Source organism: Salminus brasiliensis, chromosome 8 (assembly GCF_030463535.1).
Source record: "Salminus brasiliensis chromosome 8, fSalBra1.hap2, whole genome shotgun sequence".
Taxonomy (NCBI): domain Eukaryota; kingdom Metazoa; phylum Chordata; class Actinopteri; order Characiformes; family Bryconidae; genus Salminus; species Salminus brasiliensis.
Window position 1 is genome coordinate 36717259 of NC_132885.1, and position 20077 is coordinate 36737335.

Below are 20077 nucleotides of genomic sequence, written 5' to 3' on the forward strand. Positions count from 1 at the left end.
CCTGACTTCAGACAGCAGCGCAGAGCGTCAGGAAGTTACTTAACAGGTTTTGTGAATATCAACTTCCCGTCTGTTCGCTGCTGCTGGATGTTTAGTTTTTAAATGAAATTGTAATTAATTGTAATTAAATAAAGTCGGTAAAAATACAATAAAAATAATAATATGTATAAACTCATGTGAAAAGTAAGAAAACTATGGCGCTCCTAAAGTATTAAGAAAGAAGAAAATGTCTGGCGTCATAAATCGTTCCCTCGATTTAACTAAAGCGTCCCTTAAACTAAATGAGCAACTTTATTAAATTGAGGAGACGATTTATGCCTGTAAACTTTATCTTTCTACCTTGATACTTTTGGGCTACGTCGAAAACTCCACATGCGCTAAATCTTGGCTACGCATTTTGCGTCCACTTGGGCCATAAAGCGAAGCGGGGCGTATCACTTCTGCGTAACTAGCATGGTGAACGCCCCTTCCCGTCTGCTCGCTGATGCAGATCTGGGCAGAGTTGGATACGGACTTACTTTTGTACGGATTTACTGAAATAAAATGGACAAATATATATCAAATAAAAACTCGTGTGAAAAGTAATACAACTCCAACAGCGCAAAATCGTGGCTACGCATTTTGCGTCCTCTTACTCCATAAAGCGAAGCGGGGCGTTGCGTAAGCGCGTTGGTGAATGCCTTTTCCCGCCTGCCTCGGTGCTGTGTTTTGCGCGCAGTGAGGATTTTCGTACCGAGCGGAGAGGAGATGCACACGGCACTCGAGTGAGGTAACTCTATAAAAAAGCCGCGATTTGTTCTCACACACTCCCACAACAGGGACCTGGGCGGCTTAACAGCACATAGCCGCGCCCGTCTGCCTTAACCGGGGTCGTTTTTAAAGAATGAGTTTAACCTAAACGGCGTAAAAGGGCGAAGCTTTTGTTATGTAGTAGGTTAAGGCGGACATGTTCTCGTCCTGCCCTCGCTGTGGCTCTAACGTTAGCTAGCTAGCTAGGTTAGCTTGTTGAGCTAAGCTAAGCTAAGCTAATGCCGAGTCTGCCCGCAGCTAGTAGCTAGTAGGTTTAATGCTTTGCTAAGCCTCGTGGTGCGCAATATGGCATTAGAGCAGGCTTCTTAACATTACTAACCCCCTAGCTGGGTGGTAGAAACCGGGCACTTTAATTGTCAGTTGCTATAAAAAGAGGGAAAAGGAGGGAAACTGCGGGAAACGCTGCAGTGAAACGGGCTTTGCGTGTGCTAGCGCTAGCAAGCAAGCAAGCTAGCTAGCTAACGTGAACAATGAATTCGGTGACATGCGGTGCCTTTAACACAGCTCAAATTACAGCTAGCTATAAATTATAAGAAGGAAATGACTTGGGCGACATGAAGTGTGTGTTAGCGAGCGGGCAGATGAGCGAAAAACGACCCGTTAGCGATGTTGCTAGTTAGCTAGCTAGTTGTTTGGTTAGCCTTGCCGTTATTTACCTCGGGGTTAGTCCGACCTGTACCCCACGTGCAGCAGCAGCAGCAGCAGCTCTTGATTTAAGGCTATGCAGGGGTGCAGGATGCTAGCTAAAATAAATAATAAAGCTCTGTGTAGACAGTGTAGTTAGCTATCTAGCTAGTTAACTTCTGCTGAAGTTAAAGGTAGTCGTGCTGGAAAGCTGGCCGACATCCTTTTAAAGCTGTTAGTGAGAAATCCCCCTTCCTGTCATCATGAATCACTCAGTGCTGAGGTTGTGAGACTACATGTGCAGGTTTCGTGTCAGTTTGCTGGTGGTTCTGGGCGTGTTGGGCTTGGTTAGAGGATTACTGTGTTGTGGTAGATATCTCTAATCTGAGCTCATGCCTCTGACCCATGGCTAAGTGGAGATGGTAAACAGCAGTTAGTGATGGCTAGAAGTCCTGAGAATCAGAAGATCAGAATCTCTTCATTTCACCAAGTATGTTACACATACAAGGAATTTGTCTTGGTGAGAGCAACACATATGACAAGTAACAAAAAACACAGAACACAGTCTTAAACTAAAGGGAAATGACACTAAACAATAAATAGGGTAAGGGATAAATTAAAAAAGTAAAAAGTACTAAGGTAATAAAGAGCTGAAAATATATTTACAGAAAAGAACATCTGTACAGGTGTCTGAGGAGGCAGGTGTTGCATGTAGGTGTGATGACTATACTCTGTAGTCTCTGTACGCACTGTAGTTTCTGAATATAATATAATTTGGTGGTTGAAAGATGAGCGAAGTCACTCCGAGGTTTGGTGTGACGTGGTGTCTTGTAGACAGGCAGGGGTTGGGGTGTTTACAATGCAGGTGTAGCCCAGCTGTCTTATTTGCCGTCCATAAAAGGCCTGAACCTGATGCTCTAAAAGCAGATCTGAAAATGAATGCAAGACGATGTCCCAGACACCAGGCAGTGTTTGTGTCCGTGTTGTGTAATGACTTTGTGAGAGCGCTTACAGAGGTGTAAGCGCTCTCACAAAGTCATTACACAACACGGACACAAACACTGTTAGACACTTCAGAGGTCTAGATCCATTCACCACCACCACTGTGAGCAATGCGATTATGAGGCAAGTTCATGATGCACAGTTTCACATGAAACTGTACTGGCTTTGTTTATGTAGCACAATGAATTGGGTGTCCCTAGGTGTCCCTAAGTTCCCCTTTTGAATACTCGGACATACCGGAGGGTAATGTGGTCAGCTGTGTTTTACTGAACACTTTGGAAACCAGAGTGTCTTCAAATTGTAAACAGATGTTATTAAATAGTTACTTCCCTGTGCAAGTTGCATTTTCTTGTTTACAAATACATGGTAGACCACTACATTGTTTAAGCCCAGCTTGACAGTAAGCATGAAAGAATTATTTTTGAAGTCTTGTGGAAAGTCTGGCGTGGACCTGGTACAGTGTACAATTTAAGCCCACATCATTTAAATGGTGTTAAAGCAAGTCATTTCGAGGGCGGAGGGTGTTTAAGCAGTAGTCCTTAAACATCACCTTCTACATCCACCCAGGATCTGCTGCAGCACATTCTAGGGCACCTTCACTGCAAGTAGCGTAAAGATGTTTTCCTGAAAAGGATAGAAATGATCAGTCCAGCCCCCCAAACTAGATTACATTTAGTAGTCCTGTTTGCCACCTCATAACATGAACATAAAGCAGCAGTAAAAATTAGGAGTATGCCCTGCTTAACTCGCTTGGAGCATAACAATACGCATCTAAAGATGATTTAGATTTTTGTTCATATGTTAATGTTCTGCAGAGCTCTATTGATATGATATACAGGGCTGATTTTCTCAAAAGCACTGTAGCACCAAAATTATTGTTAAATGGTAAAGTGAGCAGCACGCTAAACACAGTCTCTCTGAGTTAAGGTGGTTTTAATGCTAGGAATTGTTTTGGAAACACGTGCCCAGAGTGACTTGGACGAGTACTTAGAATAAAACGTTCTCCGTGCCCTCCATGCCTATATCTGCATCTTCAGGGGGTTGAGTTTTGAAAAAGCCGTCTGTGTGGCCGCCCTGTATGCCTTTTATCTTTATTTGTCTATGGTTGATGGTTCTTCTGCTCATCAAATTGGCGCGCTTAAGCCATGTGAATTCCGGTGCAGTAATCCCTTTAAAGAGAATAACACCTGTGCAGTTTTCTGCATATGTGCAGTGTAAGTCAGAGTTGTTTGCATTGAGGTTTTGGCCTAAATGTTAATGTTGGGTCATGTAGGGGGTTGTAAGCCAAAATGGTACTCAAAGAAAACAGGCTGTGAAAGTGTGTTGAAATGGACTGTATAATTTTAGTACTTCTGTCTATTTATCATGTGATTTACAACTTTCTTCCCCACCGGACTGTACCTTACAAAAAAGAATGGCTCAATCTAAGACCATTAAAAAAGTAAGATGTTAACTTGGATGAAAACACATTATTTAGATTTGACATATTAGGTCTTTAATTAATTAATCACTTCAGTTTAATACAAGCCATCTGCCGTTTTTGTTGTTATTTTGAGGAAATTGGGCCTGTTTAGTTACAGTTACTGGATGTAGGGATTTGATTTTCCCCATTCCTCTTATTGCTCCTGACCTCTCTGACCTTATTATGGCTGTTGAAACTAAGTTGCTGATGTTTTTTATATTAAAAAAAAAGGTTTATTTGCCTCTGACTGGGTGGAGAAAGTGCACAATGGGGGCTTTTACAACAGTTTTTTTTTTGTGTGAATATGGTTTGCAGAACTGCGAGCCTCAGGGATCTGACATGAAATAACCCTCATTTATTGATAGTAGTCAAATGTACTCATACAATATGTAAGTGTAACTGTTATCAATAGGGATGCAGAAATTATTTGAATTGTGGGCTGATGTCAATACATAAGTGTTATAAAATGTAGAAATTGGAGTCAAGTCCATCTGGATCAACAATGTGTTGAAATGTAGCATTAATTTCTGTTGGGTTTACAAGTTCAGTAAAATGTGCATCTTCCAGAGCACAATGAATAAATCTGATCGGTTTGAAGAGAAATTTGAGATAAAGCAAATATCTGGCTGATACAGACAATATTTGAGATCATTCTTGGTTAATATTTGGTTTAGAATTGGCCCAAGGTGGTGTGTGTCTGTCATTTCAGTCATGTTTGTTTTTATAATTAGCGACCGGTTCTTCTGCGGTGTAAAACCTTTTCCTACTTCCCTCATAATATTAAAAAAAATATTTTCAAAATATTGTCATGGTCTCACATTTTGCTTTCGACTGAATGAGTTAATCAGTTTAGAGTTTATACATCTCTGCTTAAGCATGTATAGTAGGTGCCTCTACTCCCCTTGCCCATTGCCAAGGCTGGTGGTTTCCTTTCGCTGGTACTTTTAGTACTTTTAGTACTTTTAGTAGAATAATAGAAGTAATACAGTTTTGTCATTTCCTCATGAAAAAATTACTTTGCTCTGCCCCTTGTTTTATAAGGGCTATAGGTTAAAGAAGTATTTCTAAGAATAAGCGTTTACATTTTCTAAGCTATAGGTTGAAAATTTTATTTTGCTTTTCTTCAGGTTCTGCCACTAAAAATATAATACAGGCTATAATTTAATAAGGGGTTTATTTCCAAGCCAACCTTTCTACAAAATACACAGTTTGAAATGATTTAATCTGCTTTTTTTTTTTTTTTTTTAAATGACCAGATGAGTTTAATTTTGGGAAGAAAGGCAAGGGTAATGGATGGGGTAAGCGAATCATGAACCAAACTCTAGCTGTGCAACAAAACCAAAACCCATGATTATACCATCCAGTCATAGCACCCAGTCTTTTTCAACACCGACCCTGTTTACACAGGGGTTAAATGAGTAATTGACATGGGCAACTACAACGAGGCAACTCAAATAGTTGATAGTTTGATGAATGTTGCTATTCATTGGCCTGTCCATATTTCAACCATTTGCTTCTGTGTGCTGCAGAGTGGTACCAAGACTCCCTTATTGTTACATAGGAAAAAAGCAAATCCAAGGTGGCATTGTAGCATTTCACATGCCCTGCATAACTGGAAAAAGAGAGCATTCAAGTCGAGTGTGGGATCCATAAGACTGTTCACATGGTCGGTAAAAGGAATGCTACTGTACAGTCCCTCCTCACAGTAGGATTATGCAACTGTGTAACAGCTGATGGGCTTTCACGCAGCACATTTTTCCATTGAGCTCAAGATTCTTAGTGTTAATTCTCCGTAAATGGCTCAGTAAGTCACACTGTTTGTTATTCCTAAAAAATACTTCTTTGCTATTAACAGCTGTAGGTTCTCCATAAGTGGGAACTCCCTGGTATTTTAATTTATCTTATTTTTACAGAATTGATTTGACAGAATATACAGGATTTTTTCCCCCTAATCTTCACTGTAGTAACATCTTCAGACTTCAGGGACATTCACTTCCTTGTCTCAAACCACAGTCACATGAACGCTAGATCAGTGTCCGTTCATTTTTAAGTTACAAAGAGTGATTTAGGGGTCACTGTGAGAAGAACATGGGAGGAATTGTGGAATTGAAAACTGTTGTTTATTTTAGGATACAGAGGATTACAGTTGACGAAAACAGGTATTGGGAACAGATTACTTTGATTAATCAGAAAAAAGAAAATGGCAGATCAGTTTGTCTGGACTTAAAGCAGTATTATGCAGGATTGACGTTTCTTGCTCCTAGTCTCCTCATCCAGTCTGAAAGTGGAATTCATGTTTTGAACCACTACTAAAGGACTCGCATTTGACAAGCTGAGAGATACAGCATAGGCATCTGAACTGAAAGAAACATGTGGACTGGTGCAGTAGAGGTGCTGAGCCCAGAATAGCAATAATACAGGTGTTATTTTTCATATTACAGGTCAGTGGAGCATTAATGCTTTTTTTTTTTTCTTTCTCCCCAATCAATTTTTTTAAATAAAGGGTAAAGTGCTACATAATGCTGCTTAAAATGGGATGTTTATTATGCCCTGATTGGTAACAACTGATTGGCTGAAAGTGCATTCTGTGAAATCGGTATCTCACGATTAGTGCACAGTCTCTGAAGTTTCAGTCCGACTTAAGCTGTCTTTCAGTTCAGAAGTAAATAAGCGTTGCAATAATGCCTCCCAACCACAAGCAACTCGAGCAGTGATGACTAACCCAAAAAACTTCCATTATGAACCAAACAGATTTGTAATTTACTGTCAAAATCTAATAAATATCAGAATTATGATATAATCACTGTATAGAACGGCTTCTCATGTATTATTGTAAAAATATATACACAATGCTTTATGCTTTTTAATCCTGGCATAATTTCCCATTTTGCAGAGCAGTCCTCCAAACAGAATACATACTTTAAGTCTTCTAAATCGGGGTTTACCAACCTTTAGTAACTTGAGGACCCTACATTTCATCCATTTAACCAAATAAAAAAAATGGTTTTAGATTGACAGACATTGGAAAATATAAACAAAACTAACTGCATCTTCACCAAAACAGTTTGCAAGCTCCATCTAAGACCCTGTTTACACCATGTCACATCACGTGACTAGTGTCTGGATTGTAATCTAATAAGATTTCAGCCACATGCATTTACACTCTGTAGTCAAAGGTGTCTCTAGTTTAGTCAGACTGAAATCCGATCGCTGTGTGGAACAGAATATGCAAATTTGCTCATTGTTTGTTTGGGTTGTACTGGGAGGGGTTTTGGTTGTTGAATTTGCCTTGGAGAGACGGATGTATTTACACTGTTAACGTGGCTTAAATTCGTCTCTGACCACCACTGGTTTGACGTGTTTGGCCTATAATCCTCTAGATACTTCAGATGCATGAAGTGAGCAGGTGTAAATGAGTTCTAAATGCATTATCCAAATGTCTAAATAATAAAAACAATTATTATATATACTTCCAATGGCCTTAAATTTTCATTTGCAAGTTTTAAATAGAGTTTAGATTGATGGAGTCCATTTCAGGTGACTTGGCTCCCTCATGGTGGGCCGACCAAACGGTCTTGCATCAGTTAGCAGCTAAAACATTGGAGATGCTGTCCCTCACAGTTTATTACTTGCCCTCACTCTAGACCTCCACAGATGTTCACAGTGCACAGATATCTTCAGGCTGTTCTGTGCAGTATGTGGTCACCCCAGTAGCTGATTAACTTAAATCCTAAACCTCCTACCCACCCTTATGCACACACACACACACCCACCCACACCCTACAACTCACATAAGCACATAGCCCTCAAAACCCCTCCCTTCTTAACCCAAAATGCATTAAATCACCAGACAAGAAGGGCATAAGACTTAAAGCTTTCTGCATGCTGCCGCTCTAGTAAGGTGAAGCAAGAGTCTTTTGACCGTTCCCTCCCTCGGCCCGCCTTCTACTGTCTAGACAGGTCTTCGGATTAAGAGGTATGCCATGCAAGGTGTTCAGAAGTTTTCGAGGCTTTGTCCTCTGGACTAACTGTGATATCTTCAGGGCCCTTTGTGAGTCTTCCTTGGCGTTTGGCCGTGACCGACACAGACTCGCAAGTGGTGATGTAGATGCTGTGCTCATGTGAGTAGGCTTGATGTGAGACTCTGCCTGTGTATAGGGTATGAAAAGTCAATCCCAGCTGTTTGGAGATCAGCAGGTCTTGAGTGATATCCTTAGGAACAGCGACACTTGAAGGTGAGAGGAAAGTTTGGCTGCGAGTAGAAGCAGCAATGTTTTGATGGTCCACTGTATAGCTTTGTGTCCTAGCGCTTAATAGATGTTCAACTAAATATCTAATAAAATTGACTTAGAAACCAGCTTGATTATCAACTTGATCGAAAATGTGCCCTTGTTTATTACCCTGACGTGAAAGGCTCAAAAGTTGAATTGTGTTTATAGAACTCGAGATCGTGAATGTGTATCTTGTGATGGTGTAATGATGCTGTTTATGCTCCTAATATCTTTGGGTCATGACCAGCTTTGTTTGTTTGCTGCCTGCACCTGAGATCAGCAGTTTTCTCGTCATAAGGCTCTAGCCAGTGGTTGCAACTATTATAGCGGTGGATGGATATCGTCTGTGAAACTACATTTTACAGACAGCACACTTGCTGTGAACATGACTTATCTCAGTAATGGAAAGACTCTTTTTAAGGTGCCATTCTGAGTTAAACCTTGTGGTGTGCCATTGCTGGACGTCCATCTGGGCAGGATCTATTTGAAGGTGTGTCTGCTTATTTGGAAGGTAGGTGTGTGTGTGTTTTTGGGGGGGGGGTGTATTTTTGGATTGAGGGATCAAGGCTATCCATCTTGTTTCCCAGCACCGCAGGGAATCACAAGACGAAATGTACAATGCGGGCAAGGTGTGTTTTGGGGAGCTGGGGGTGGGCACCTGAGAAGTTTTAGAGACTGGCACTTTACAGTGCTTTTGCTCCCATTGTCTATGTGTCAGTGCAGACCACAGCTATGGACTGATAATTACAGTTTTAATGGGCTATTTTGCATACCTTGATCAGTTGCAGACCTTATGTTTCAACTATGCTTTACTAGATTTCCCCCTATGCTTGCAGAACACGTGATCTTCCCCCGACCATCTGCTGTACTATATGTCCATGTGTTGAGCGACATCTGCTCATCTCTCATGACCCCAAGGGCTTTTCTACCATGCATGATATACTATTTTGAGAGGTACATGTTTTGTTTTTGGCTCTGTGTGTGGGGTTTATTATTATTATTATTATTATTATTATTTATTTATTTAAATAAGCTAGTGTCTGTGTGATTTTACACTATAGGTTGACTATCTTTGTAATGGATTATCTTTTACAGCACAACTAGTACAACTGCCATATAAAATATTACTGAATTGGTCAATACACTTAAGTCAAACAAGTTTTCATTTCTACTGTCTGGTTATCTGGTTTCACAACCTCCCACCATACTATTATGATCTGATCACATGTTCCGTTCCCTCTCAACTCCGATGAGAAGCATTTGGTTGTAAACAACCCGAGCCTTTATATTCATAAAGGCTAAATATCATCACTTTTCAGGTGATGTATTGCATCTACACATTTTATCATAGGCTCACAGATAAGTACTGATATACACAAGTCAGCCATTACTTTAAAACTACCTGCCTAACGGTGTGTAGGTTACCACCAAAAACAGCTCTGGCCTGATGAGGCATGGACTCCAAGACTGTGGTACGTCCTGTGGTATCTGGCACAAAGACATTAGCAGCTGATATAAATTGTTGTGCACCCCTGACCCTGTCACCAGTTCACCAGTTATTTCTTGGGGCACTTTTGAACTGAAACACCCCACAAGACCTGCCTGATGTTTGGAGATGCTCTGACCCAGTCCTCTAACCACAGTTTGGATCTTGTCGAAGTGTCTCAGATTCTTATGCTTGCTTATTTTCCTGCTTCCAACACATCACCTTCTAGAAATGACTGGTAACTTGCTGCCTAATATGTAGATCCCACCCCTTGACACGTGCCATTGTAACCAAATAATCTGGTATTAATTTTACCTGTGTAATGTTGTGGCTGATTTGGTGTGTATTAGATTTGGGGGTGTGTGTTATTGAAATGTGCGAATCACGGGATAGTCTAAATTGCTAACTCACACTTGACAAAGACAGAAGGGATGGGGAGGCCGTGTGAGAGTCATATGAGCCGGCTTAGGGGCGCACATCTCCTTTCTGCTTTTCTCTTCCACTCTCTCGGCTTCACCCCCCCCTCCATGTGCGATTCCTGCACGAACGCATTCACGGAATGTACTGTCTGTGTTTCAACTGTACCCAGTTTCAGCCCTGTTCAGCTCCTCCACTGTACTGGTGCTGCAGTTACACAACAGCTTAGTGGGTCACCTGTGTAGTTTATAGAACATGTACATCTTACCGGAGTGCAGCTAATTAAAATGTGTCTGGGTATTTGTCTACCTATCTGGCCACCTGTCTCGCTTTGTATAACGCTCCGCTACCTTTTAAGGCCGTGTTTTGCACTGGAAAATGCATCATGATTTGCCTTTCATGTTGACTAAGAGCAAGAGGCAAAGTTTGGGAGTCGTAAATCATCATTGATTTTTGACTCAAAAGTGAGATTTTCTGGCGGCTTTCCGGTTAATTCAAGCTGGGTTACACGACTCAATTCTTGCTACGTTTTTAGCTCAGATTGTCAGTCTGGATGAATCTGTGCTGGCTTTCTTTAGTTTGCAGCTTTTTCGGCAGTCGTCGTCGACAGTTTGAGAGAGAGAATAGAGTAGTGTGTAAGGGGCGTAGAGTTTTGCCAATTTCAGATCAGTCAGAGAATATCAATCAGGTTTTTTTGTTTATTTTTTTTAGTCTTTTTATTTTGACCCGACTCTGAGTGTAATATAGCAGCGTTCACTGGTTAGAGACTTGATCTGAAAGGATCCTGTCTATAGTCAATGAAAACGGAGCGCTGAAAGTTGCCACTAGTACATGTCCAACACTGCAGCACCATTTAAGGTGAAACGTACATTCGTATAAGAAGCCAACATCTGCTTTATACATACGGTAGCCTCCAGTATGTAATGTGCTACTCCCCTCCAACTCTCTCCATGCTGACCATGCCGTCTTCCCACCCACAACCTTTTTTCATGTTTCTTTTGTTTTGAGTCAGCGCAAATGGTGAGTTAAATATGCATCTCCTACTTAACACGAGGCACACATATTTTGGGGTGTGTTTGCTTCAGAAACAGGTTGATGTCATATAGCGTGGGATTTTTCTGCATGAAAATTAGCAAAACCCAGTTAGGATTTGTGAAATGCTATGACTTAAAAAGTTCTATAGTGTGTCCAAGGCTTTAGTAGAGTCTGGAGAGGTGGTGCACTGTTCTACTGTGCAGCGACACCTGCACAAATATATCCTTCATTCAAGAGAAGAAGAAAACCTTTCCTGTGTCCTCACCACAAAATTTAAGCATGAGAGGTAAAATTGTGTAAAATATTCTTTGTTTGTGGACTATTTTAGAAATACCTGTTTATGGTGGTGTTGTAAATATGCCATGATTTTGGTTGCAGTTCACAGTTGGAAAATAAAGAGCTGAGAAGAAAACAAAGCTCTAGGGTAGGATCAGAGTCTAAATAACACAGTATGTATTTGTATGCATTTTCTGTTGTTTTTCTTTCCCATCACCCTTGGGCAACCTCTTGCTGTCTTGACCTTCTGTTCCTTTTGAAAACCCAAGTATTGAAAGCAGTATTAGAATGCATTTTACCCTTGAGCTGTTCATCAAAACAATACACACTGTTAAAAGTAAAAGATCCTTGAGGGACTTTTGAAGGTTCTTCCGTTTGAAACTGTAGAGGAACCTCTTAAGGTGCTTTGAGGAACTTTCAAGGAACACTTTTCTTGAGGGTTCCTCAAAGCACCTTAAGATGTTTCTCCACAGCTTCAAACGAAGGAACATCCAAAAGTTCCTCAAGATTCTTATACTTTTAAAGATGCACTAAACATGCTTGGTGACGAATCATGAATCTTGTGAGTCGTTAAGATCATACAGTTGTAGAGCAATGGTGGAGTTGTATAACGTTTGAGGTGAAGGAGTTTGTGGGCTGTTGGACAGTAGTTGAATAAGTTTCCCTCATTGAGGCTGCCAGCTGCATTCTACAGGTTGTAGTTATGAAGGCTTTAGAGTGCGCCTGACTGTCTCGCAGGCCTCGGGGTCCTCTGAACATGGCCTTTCTTTGTGTGCGTGTTTGTGGCTCCTGGAGGCATGAGTGAGCACACCCCACTAAACACAAAACTACTCTTCATTCACGGTCAGGTTGAAGAAGCAGGGAGTACGGAAAGCCTTTGACCCGTCCTCCACCCACATTGCCGTAGGTGTCCAAGCACAGGGTGCTTTCTATTGAAACTTTATTGAAATTAAAGGTTTTGCCTAGACCCCATTTACATCATAGGTGGGGCAGTACAAGAGCCATAAACCTCAGTATAGAGCACTGCAATATTATTTTGTGTATCTTGCACAAATATGAGCATACAGATCGAAGAAGTGCTGATGGCCTCATAACATCTCCACCGCTTCTGCTGCCGTCAGTAGAACTTCTCTCAAAGGAGATTTAAGAAGTTCAGTCAGCTGTTTGCATTTTATCATCAACAGCTGCTTTTTCCAATGTTTATAGACAGAGTCTGAACCATCCCATGATATTTCTTGCAACACATGACTCTGGCAGCTCTTAAATCTCCCCTTTTTTTCTTTTCTTTTTTTTTTTTTGAAAACAAAAAAAGTAAAGAAAAGGAGTTTTCTAAAATGTCATGGCAGCAGACAAAGAGCACATTGAGCGAGCAACACAAGTGTTATTATTTGTGAGGCTTGCCAATCTTTTAAAAATAGTTTCCGGTATTGCCCTACCCTATCTCCCCCAGGGTTCAGAGGTCACTCCGGATGCATGTTTATAAACAGTTGGTGCGAGTGCAGAGGGAAAGGCTTGTAATTACGTTAACGTTTGACACCGAAGCCCCAGACCACGGCACGCTTTTTCCTGCCTTAAACCCGATTTAACACGCCACTCGGGGAAGCACACACTCCGGCTGGTGTAAGTACTCCACATGGGACGCCAAGGCAGGCTGAAGTAGGTCCTTTCTCTAATGCCTTTTTGAGCTGATCCCTAGAAACGATTTTCTTTATTCGTTGGCAAGCCTTGCTACTGGCTTAGTTTAGTTGCTCTCCTCTGCTGGAAGCAGAGCTGTGGTCTCTCATAGCTTACAAATTGAGCACTGTTTTGCATTGCTGAGTGTTTGTCCTGGGTCTCGGTTCCATGTTCAAGGACTGGCGTTCAGATGATCTCAGTTGAGGCTTGTGTGTAATTGCAATTTCACAGGGAAGTTTAGCTTTCACAAATATGCTCCAGTGATGGCGGACAGAAGACCTTTTGCACTCTGTCCTGCTCTGAATTGCTTTTAATGGCAGGTTGCTTCATTTATATGCCACGATGTTGCGTGTCGACCTCTTGGTTGATTTGACTGGAGACCGTAGACATTTTGTGGTTTTCTGTCCAAATACGACCTCATGTTCGGCTGCTGTAGCTTGGTGGGTACAGTTGCGAGGTTCCTCTTTCTGTCACAAGATGCTCCCACAGTAACAGCACAGGACTGTTTCTCAAGCCTGTTGAGGTTGTTGAGGTCCTTCTCTTAGTGAAGTCTTCTTTACCTGAAGCTATTTGTGGTACCAGCTAGAGAGTGTGTTTTGGTAGTGAACATGTTTTGTGCCGGGAGAACATGTAGGAATCCAAAGGTGCAGTTGGATACTAGGCTTTTACTATCACAAAGTGTATATAGCGCTATTGGGTGTCTCTGATGTGACCGTTTGCTCTACATATGAACAGTCTGGGCTGTATGTTCACATTTACCGCGACACATCCTGCGCTTATGTCTTAATGACCTGTTAAATTTTGGGTTTCTAATTTTAGTTATACATCCTAAGATTTACCCATCAATAACCGTTCTTGTTTTTTAGCGACACTAATGCGAAAGTAAGAAATTGATTTGGGGCCCTCAGGCCTTTTTAAGATGTCCACCTTCTTAAGAGAATAAGTGCACAAATGGCTTCCTGTGTGACTAATTCATCAAGCCATGCACACCACAGTTTAGTCTGAGATTTCGCCACGTTTGATGAACAAGCCCTTGGGTCCCTTTGCCTTCCCGCGCCAAGTTGGCTGCAAAACAGCAGATTTAAAATGTAAAAGCACACAAGCGGCATAAATAATTTTGCCGTCTGTAACTGGCTCCAGCAAAGCTAAGTCCCAAGCCCCCCTTCTGCGCGCTGAGCTTCAGTCTTGAATTTTCCAGGATGTGTTTGAGGTCGATAGTAATGAGGCTCTTCTCACACTTGCCTCTTTGTTACGCTAAGCAGAGAGGCAGCTTCCCTGTCACCAACGCATTTCTGATCTTTCTTTTAGAAATAGAGTGCAGCGAGCTGTGAAGTAAACGTGCTCCTGCCTCTGGGCTCTGTCCAGCTGCCCTGGCATTAACATGGCTTGTCTCTTTGGCCAGCCTGACTGCTACTCCTGCAGCGAGCCTCTCAGGCCCCTGGGAAAACGCGTGGAGATCACTTGACTGGAATTATATGGTTCTCCTCATTCCTTTTGTTAAAAAAAAAAAGCTTCTGTTCTCACTTCTGTTCCCGCTACTGTACTTGTACAGTTTCACCATGTTCGTTTACAAGAAGCTAGCACCAAAGCAGCAGTGGTTTTCAGCTTGCATTCCTCACTCTCATAATGTGGAACAACTTGGCCAGTTTAGTGTGTAAATCTTTGACTGCATAACTTACCGTATCCGAAGAGTCTGACTAAGAAATGTAAAATCTCAGTACAAAGCAATGCCAAAAGGAAGGGGGTGGTCTGAAACAGCCACGGATTACCTCTCTTTGGCAAGTGTTGCAGTGTTGGTCTGTGGAGCACAACGTCTTTCTCTGGAGTGACTAAACACCCTTTAGTACCTTTTAGAATAAGTTAGTTAGTGTCCCACCAAATGCAAATTAGATCCTCACAACAGTGTCCCATAATCTGCTGTAACCCCTTCTCATGAGATGATGTTACTGCAGCAAAGCAGGGGACCAGTTCCTTATCAATACTCTGGATATAGGGGGGAAAATATGTACAAACATTCCTAGAAATGAACTAAATATAGTACTGGACTAAACTGCAGTGTAAATGGGGAGGAACCACTATTGAAAATTATTTTTTGAATAGATATGGGCATGATTGATCATTTGAGTAGGGATTCACTGATGCCAGATTTTCAAATATCTGCCTATACCGATACCAACTCTGACTTAAATACTCAATAGATGACTATAAATCCTGGCAGTTGGCCACTGTTCTTGAAGTACTGACCATATGGACGATATATTCGTAAAAGCATGTTGTGTGTCACGATTACAAAAATATGACCACAAAATATTCTCATGTGGAACCCCTATGTCAGATTATTGCACGCTGCAGATCTTTTGGACCAAGGTGGTTTAAACACCCAAAAGCTTTAAGCTCTTATGACTGCAGACATCACAACATGACATGGGATAAAATAGAGGAAGTTCGGCTTTGTTCTTATAGGACCATGGAGGGTTGTGAGCTAATGGCCCATGTTTTCCATTAAGTAGGAACACTGATCTGAGATCAATGATCATTGGTCCATGTAGTCCTCTTCAGTGCTAGGTTAGCATGTGTCCACTAAAGGTTTATAAATGTGCCGTAGTTTATCACTCTAAACCTGATTTTAATGTTCCTGTAAACCAGAATTGCTATTTTTCGTTAAACACATTTAGAATTGAGGTGTCACCAAACAGTTTACAGGTGTTTGTTCTTTTTTTTAACAAGTGATGAACAAGTCCCATCTTCTCCCTGATTTCTCACACTTTGTTTGTTTGTTTTTTTTATTTATTTTATTTGTAGGGGTGTCGAAGTGAGGAGATGATGAGAGTTCACACGCACACCAAGTTTTGCTTTCTATGTGTTCTTACCCTCTTATTTCATCAATGCACTCATTGCCATGATGGTGGCCACCAACACCATGGCCACGAGCACCATGATCATGACCACGACCACGAGAATGATCATGATCATGTTCACAATGACCTGCAGATATCAAAGGCGTCTTACATCGGCCAGTCAGATCACCAGGCACCCGGCAGCCAAAGCGAAGCAGCAGCGCATGAGCAGCAGTACTACATCCAGCAACTTTTCCGTCGCTATGGGCAGCAGGACCGGCTGGATTTCCGAGGATTCCAGAGCTTGCTGCTGAGCCTGGGCCTGGGCGAGGTGCGGGTTGTGGGTTTAGAGCATGATGAATTAGGCCATGACCATGTGGCCCACCTGGACCTCTTGGAAGTGCAGGAAGGCCTCCACTCGCATTCTGCCAGCCACCCACATCCACACCCACACCCAAAATCTCACTCTCACCACAACCACCACCATCACTCCCATGGGGAGGCCAGTGGAGGCCAGCCCACGATTCAAGAACCCTGCAGTCCTAGTTTCAATGCAGGAGCCAGACCTACTATTGAAAGTGGGCCTCTTGAATGGCACAGTCATGATCTGGACAAGGACAGTGGCCATGACCATCATGAACACTCACATAGTCATTCACATGACCATGAACACAAACCGGATGATCATGACCATGACCAACATCAAAAGATTGACCAGACGTCTCTCAAAGACCAAGAGCACAAACAAGACCAAGACCAACAGCATCACAATGATACCCAAGAACACAATGACCTGGGTCAGCACCACAACCCTGGAACACCTTTAGACAGCACACACACCAATAGCCATGAAGTGAGCAAGTCACAGCCCCATCACCATCATGAGCATCACCACCACAAACACCCCCACCCTCACATCCATCACCATCACACTCCAGACACAACAGATCAACTTAATCCCACACTGCCAAACCAGCCCTCCAGTGCTGGGGCTTACAGTTTAGAACTCTCATCACCCACACAGCTACCTACCCTAAGGCCCAAAAGGGTCAGGAGACCTCCCAAAGCTAGAGGGCAACGCGGCCGCAACAAAACCACCAACACATTTGCTCCTACCATCAGCTCTGAGGTAGATGATAACCAAAATGACCACGACGACGATGACCATTTACCCAGCCATCTGTCGCACAAAGAAAAAAGAGAGGTACCAGAAAAAATGACCAGTTCAAACACCTCGCTGACAGGACATTCCGAGGACATGCCTCACCAACATGAGGAGGTAATTAATTTCACTTCACAAATTCACAAAATTCAAGGTTTTTTTCACATTGCTTTCAATGCAATATCTACAAAAATGAGCTTAATCAAATATAATAAAATACATTTTGCCATTTTGAATGACTAATAAGCTATTCACATGGATCATGTACATTGTGCATGATTCATGTGTGTACACTTGTTCACTGAAATTTATACAGAACACAAATTTCTGGGCTGTTTGAGCTGCTAGTTGTTGAGCATCTTCCAATGAAGTTACCAGTGCACCATTATGGAGCCAGCAGTGCAAAAGATGGCCTCTGTTGCTGCTGCTGTATGATGGCCTTATTTATAATATGCAGGGTCTATAAAGGAGAGTTTAGCACATGGTTTCTCATGGGAACTGTGCTGCTTGTTAGAGAGGTTTGGCTTATAAATGAACCCCTAACCCTTCGCCAAAAACCGAACATACCTTTAATTATTGTGGCCAAACAACTCAAACGTCTCAAAGATTCCTCCAAAGGACCTTCTGCATGCAGTCAGCTGCAACTTTAGTATGAGCTTGAAGGTGGAGCAGCCTATCAGTCCATAGTGATGTGAAATTCATTTGACTGTACAGTCATGCTGGTGTTAACTTGCACTTTTTGTTCAACGTGTTCATGTTTCCTCTCAGTAGAGAGTGACCGTTTGGGTATTCTTGTAGACCTTTCACTAAAGTGTCCTCGCCTCCTAAATAGCGTTTTCTTGTAATCTGCTGCTTGGAATTTCTGATTATGCCTGTTTTTGACATTGTATAGAACAAAAAAGTGCTAGTTTACTTTCTCTTAAAATCAGTCACAAAAGCTTAATGCTTTAAGTTAAATGCAGAATAGTCTTACAAAATAATCTACTAAGAATGATTTCTTGAAACAAACCATAACCTCTGGTTCTTCACGTCTTCAAAATTTAAACAAAATGTCTGTATTAAACATTCTGTTTCCATGTACAATAATACGATAAAGGGATTCTGAGTCTGTTTTATTCCATGTTTTTGGTGGGATTATGCTGCATGGTAATGTGAGACTCAAAATGTTGATTAATTTTTACTGGAATGAAACTCCATTCTAGTTAAGTCCAAGTCTGCTGACCAAAACAGGCGACAGACATTTTTGCTTTCATCTTTTATTAACTGCAGACCTCATTTGAATACACCACTACCAGTCTGTTGGCAAGGCAGCTTCTGAGACTCTAGGCAGAAAATGTTTTTCTTCTTTTTTCTGCCAAATACCTTCTCAGAATCCTTGCTATAAGCCAGTGTAAGAAGAGAAAAGGCCCAGATTTAATATCGTAACAATTGACACTATAATCAGAATAAGCTGAATGGCTCTTTGTGCTTGTTTTGTGCCATATATTCCTGAAAACAAGGTCAAGCTTATAAGTGAGACTGATGAAGGTAATTCTTCTTGAAATGAAACAATCAGTTCTCTCAGTGTTTTGTCATCCGAGGAAAAAGTATGCTTTATTGCCCTGATATAAGTTTTGTTTATCGCATGGCAGTAATTGCTTTGGTTACTTGTCATCTCCCTTGTCCAATGACCTTTGTTGATCACCCAGGTCTATTACAGCATTAAAACCCTAAGCAGTTGTTTTTTAATGGGGTATCTCTGGGATAGGTTAATTACCTACACCAAGTAGAACATAAATGTGGAAACTTGTGGGGAAAACTAAACTCTTTATTTAGGCCACTGTGGTATTTACACCCAGATTTATAGTTGGCTAAAAGGATTCGTTTAGCCCAGGGTTTGTATTTGTGTATTTATATTCATATACAGTATGCTTTCTATGCCTCCTGTGTGCCAGTACCTGACCTATGACCGCAATCCTCTTTTTACCCTCCCTCCTCATCTCTCCCAGTGTCTGAACTTGACCCAGCTGCTACGGCACTATGGTCTCAGCCCCGACTCGCTCATCTCTCCGGCTCAGTTCACCTACCTCTGCCCCGCCCTGCTCTATCAGATAGACAGTCGTGTCTGCATCCAGCATTACCATCAGGTCGTTGAGGAAGTGGAACCACTGTCAGGTACGACAACATGCCAGCAGATTCATAGCAGTTTAAAAATTTCTTGGACTGCTCAGTGGGCTGGTCAGGAATGGTCAATATTGCAGACTGGCTGACTACACTTTCTTAAAGCATGACGGCCTCTTGAAACTCATGCTGTGTTGCTCCAGTCTTGCAAACTTTTAACCCTGCTACAGCTGATCAGAGTTTAAAAAGGCTGCAGTATATATCGCTAATTAACAGTCATTTCTTGGCTGATTGACTTGATCTGGTATAAGTGATAAATCATGTTCATTCCTTTCCTATTCCTTTCATATTCCTTTAATGGTTTTCCTTTAGTTTGTCACCCACCCATGAACATGTGTTTTATTTGGATACAACTTCTTTCAGTATAGCACAACCATATATTGTTCACCATAGCTTTAACAAGGAATGTTAAGTAAAGGTCCAATCAGCGCTTTTCTGTGTGTGCTTTTAACACCTGCTGCTTTGCACATTTCTCCAAGTGGAGCATGGTCCTGGATTATCCTTTATTTTAATCTGAGCAGTCTGGCAAGTCTGTGCAGGTTGAGAGTAGAGATGTACTCAAAGTGCTACAGTACATTTGTGACGACTGTAATGCAAAAGTGCAAATCCCACCTGTTTGAGAGGGACGGATGTTCTCCTAAAAGGTCAAAGATGACTTGTTATATAATCGAACACATCCATGAAAGACAGTTTTCTCTAACATCAGCTCACAAGCATACTGTGTTCCATGCATTTAGCTAGTGCCCCCTTTTTCCAACAAGGCAACTTAGGATTCACAAGTCACAACACCTGTTGTATGTAGCTTTCTACGTCATGAGCAATACTTGCTTTTAAACTGGTAATCTTGTGTTTATATGGTCA

At 41.7% G+C, this 20077-nt stretch overlaps 1 protein-coding gene across 2 annotated transcripts in view; it reads left to right on the forward strand.

The window, feature by feature from the left end:
• The first annotated feature begins 660 nt into the window (after window positions 1–660).
• slc39a10 (solute carrier family 39 member 10) overlaps window positions 661–20077 on the forward strand; it is a 31788-nt gene continuing 12371 nt past the window's right edge. The window contains exons 1-3 of one of the 2 annotated variants that reach the window (XM_072686498.1): window positions 661–769; window positions 15860–17173; window positions 19045–19210. In XM_072686498.1, coding sequence (XP_072542599.1) covers window positions 15878–17173; window positions 19045–19210 — 1462 coding nt within the window. In that variant the 5' untranslated portion in view covers window positions 661–769; window positions 15860–15877. Of the gene's footprint in view, window positions 770–13020; window positions 13040–15859; window positions 17174–19044; window positions 19211–20077 lie in introns of those variants that run through there. The other variant, XM_072686499.1, reaches the window with a different exon arrangement.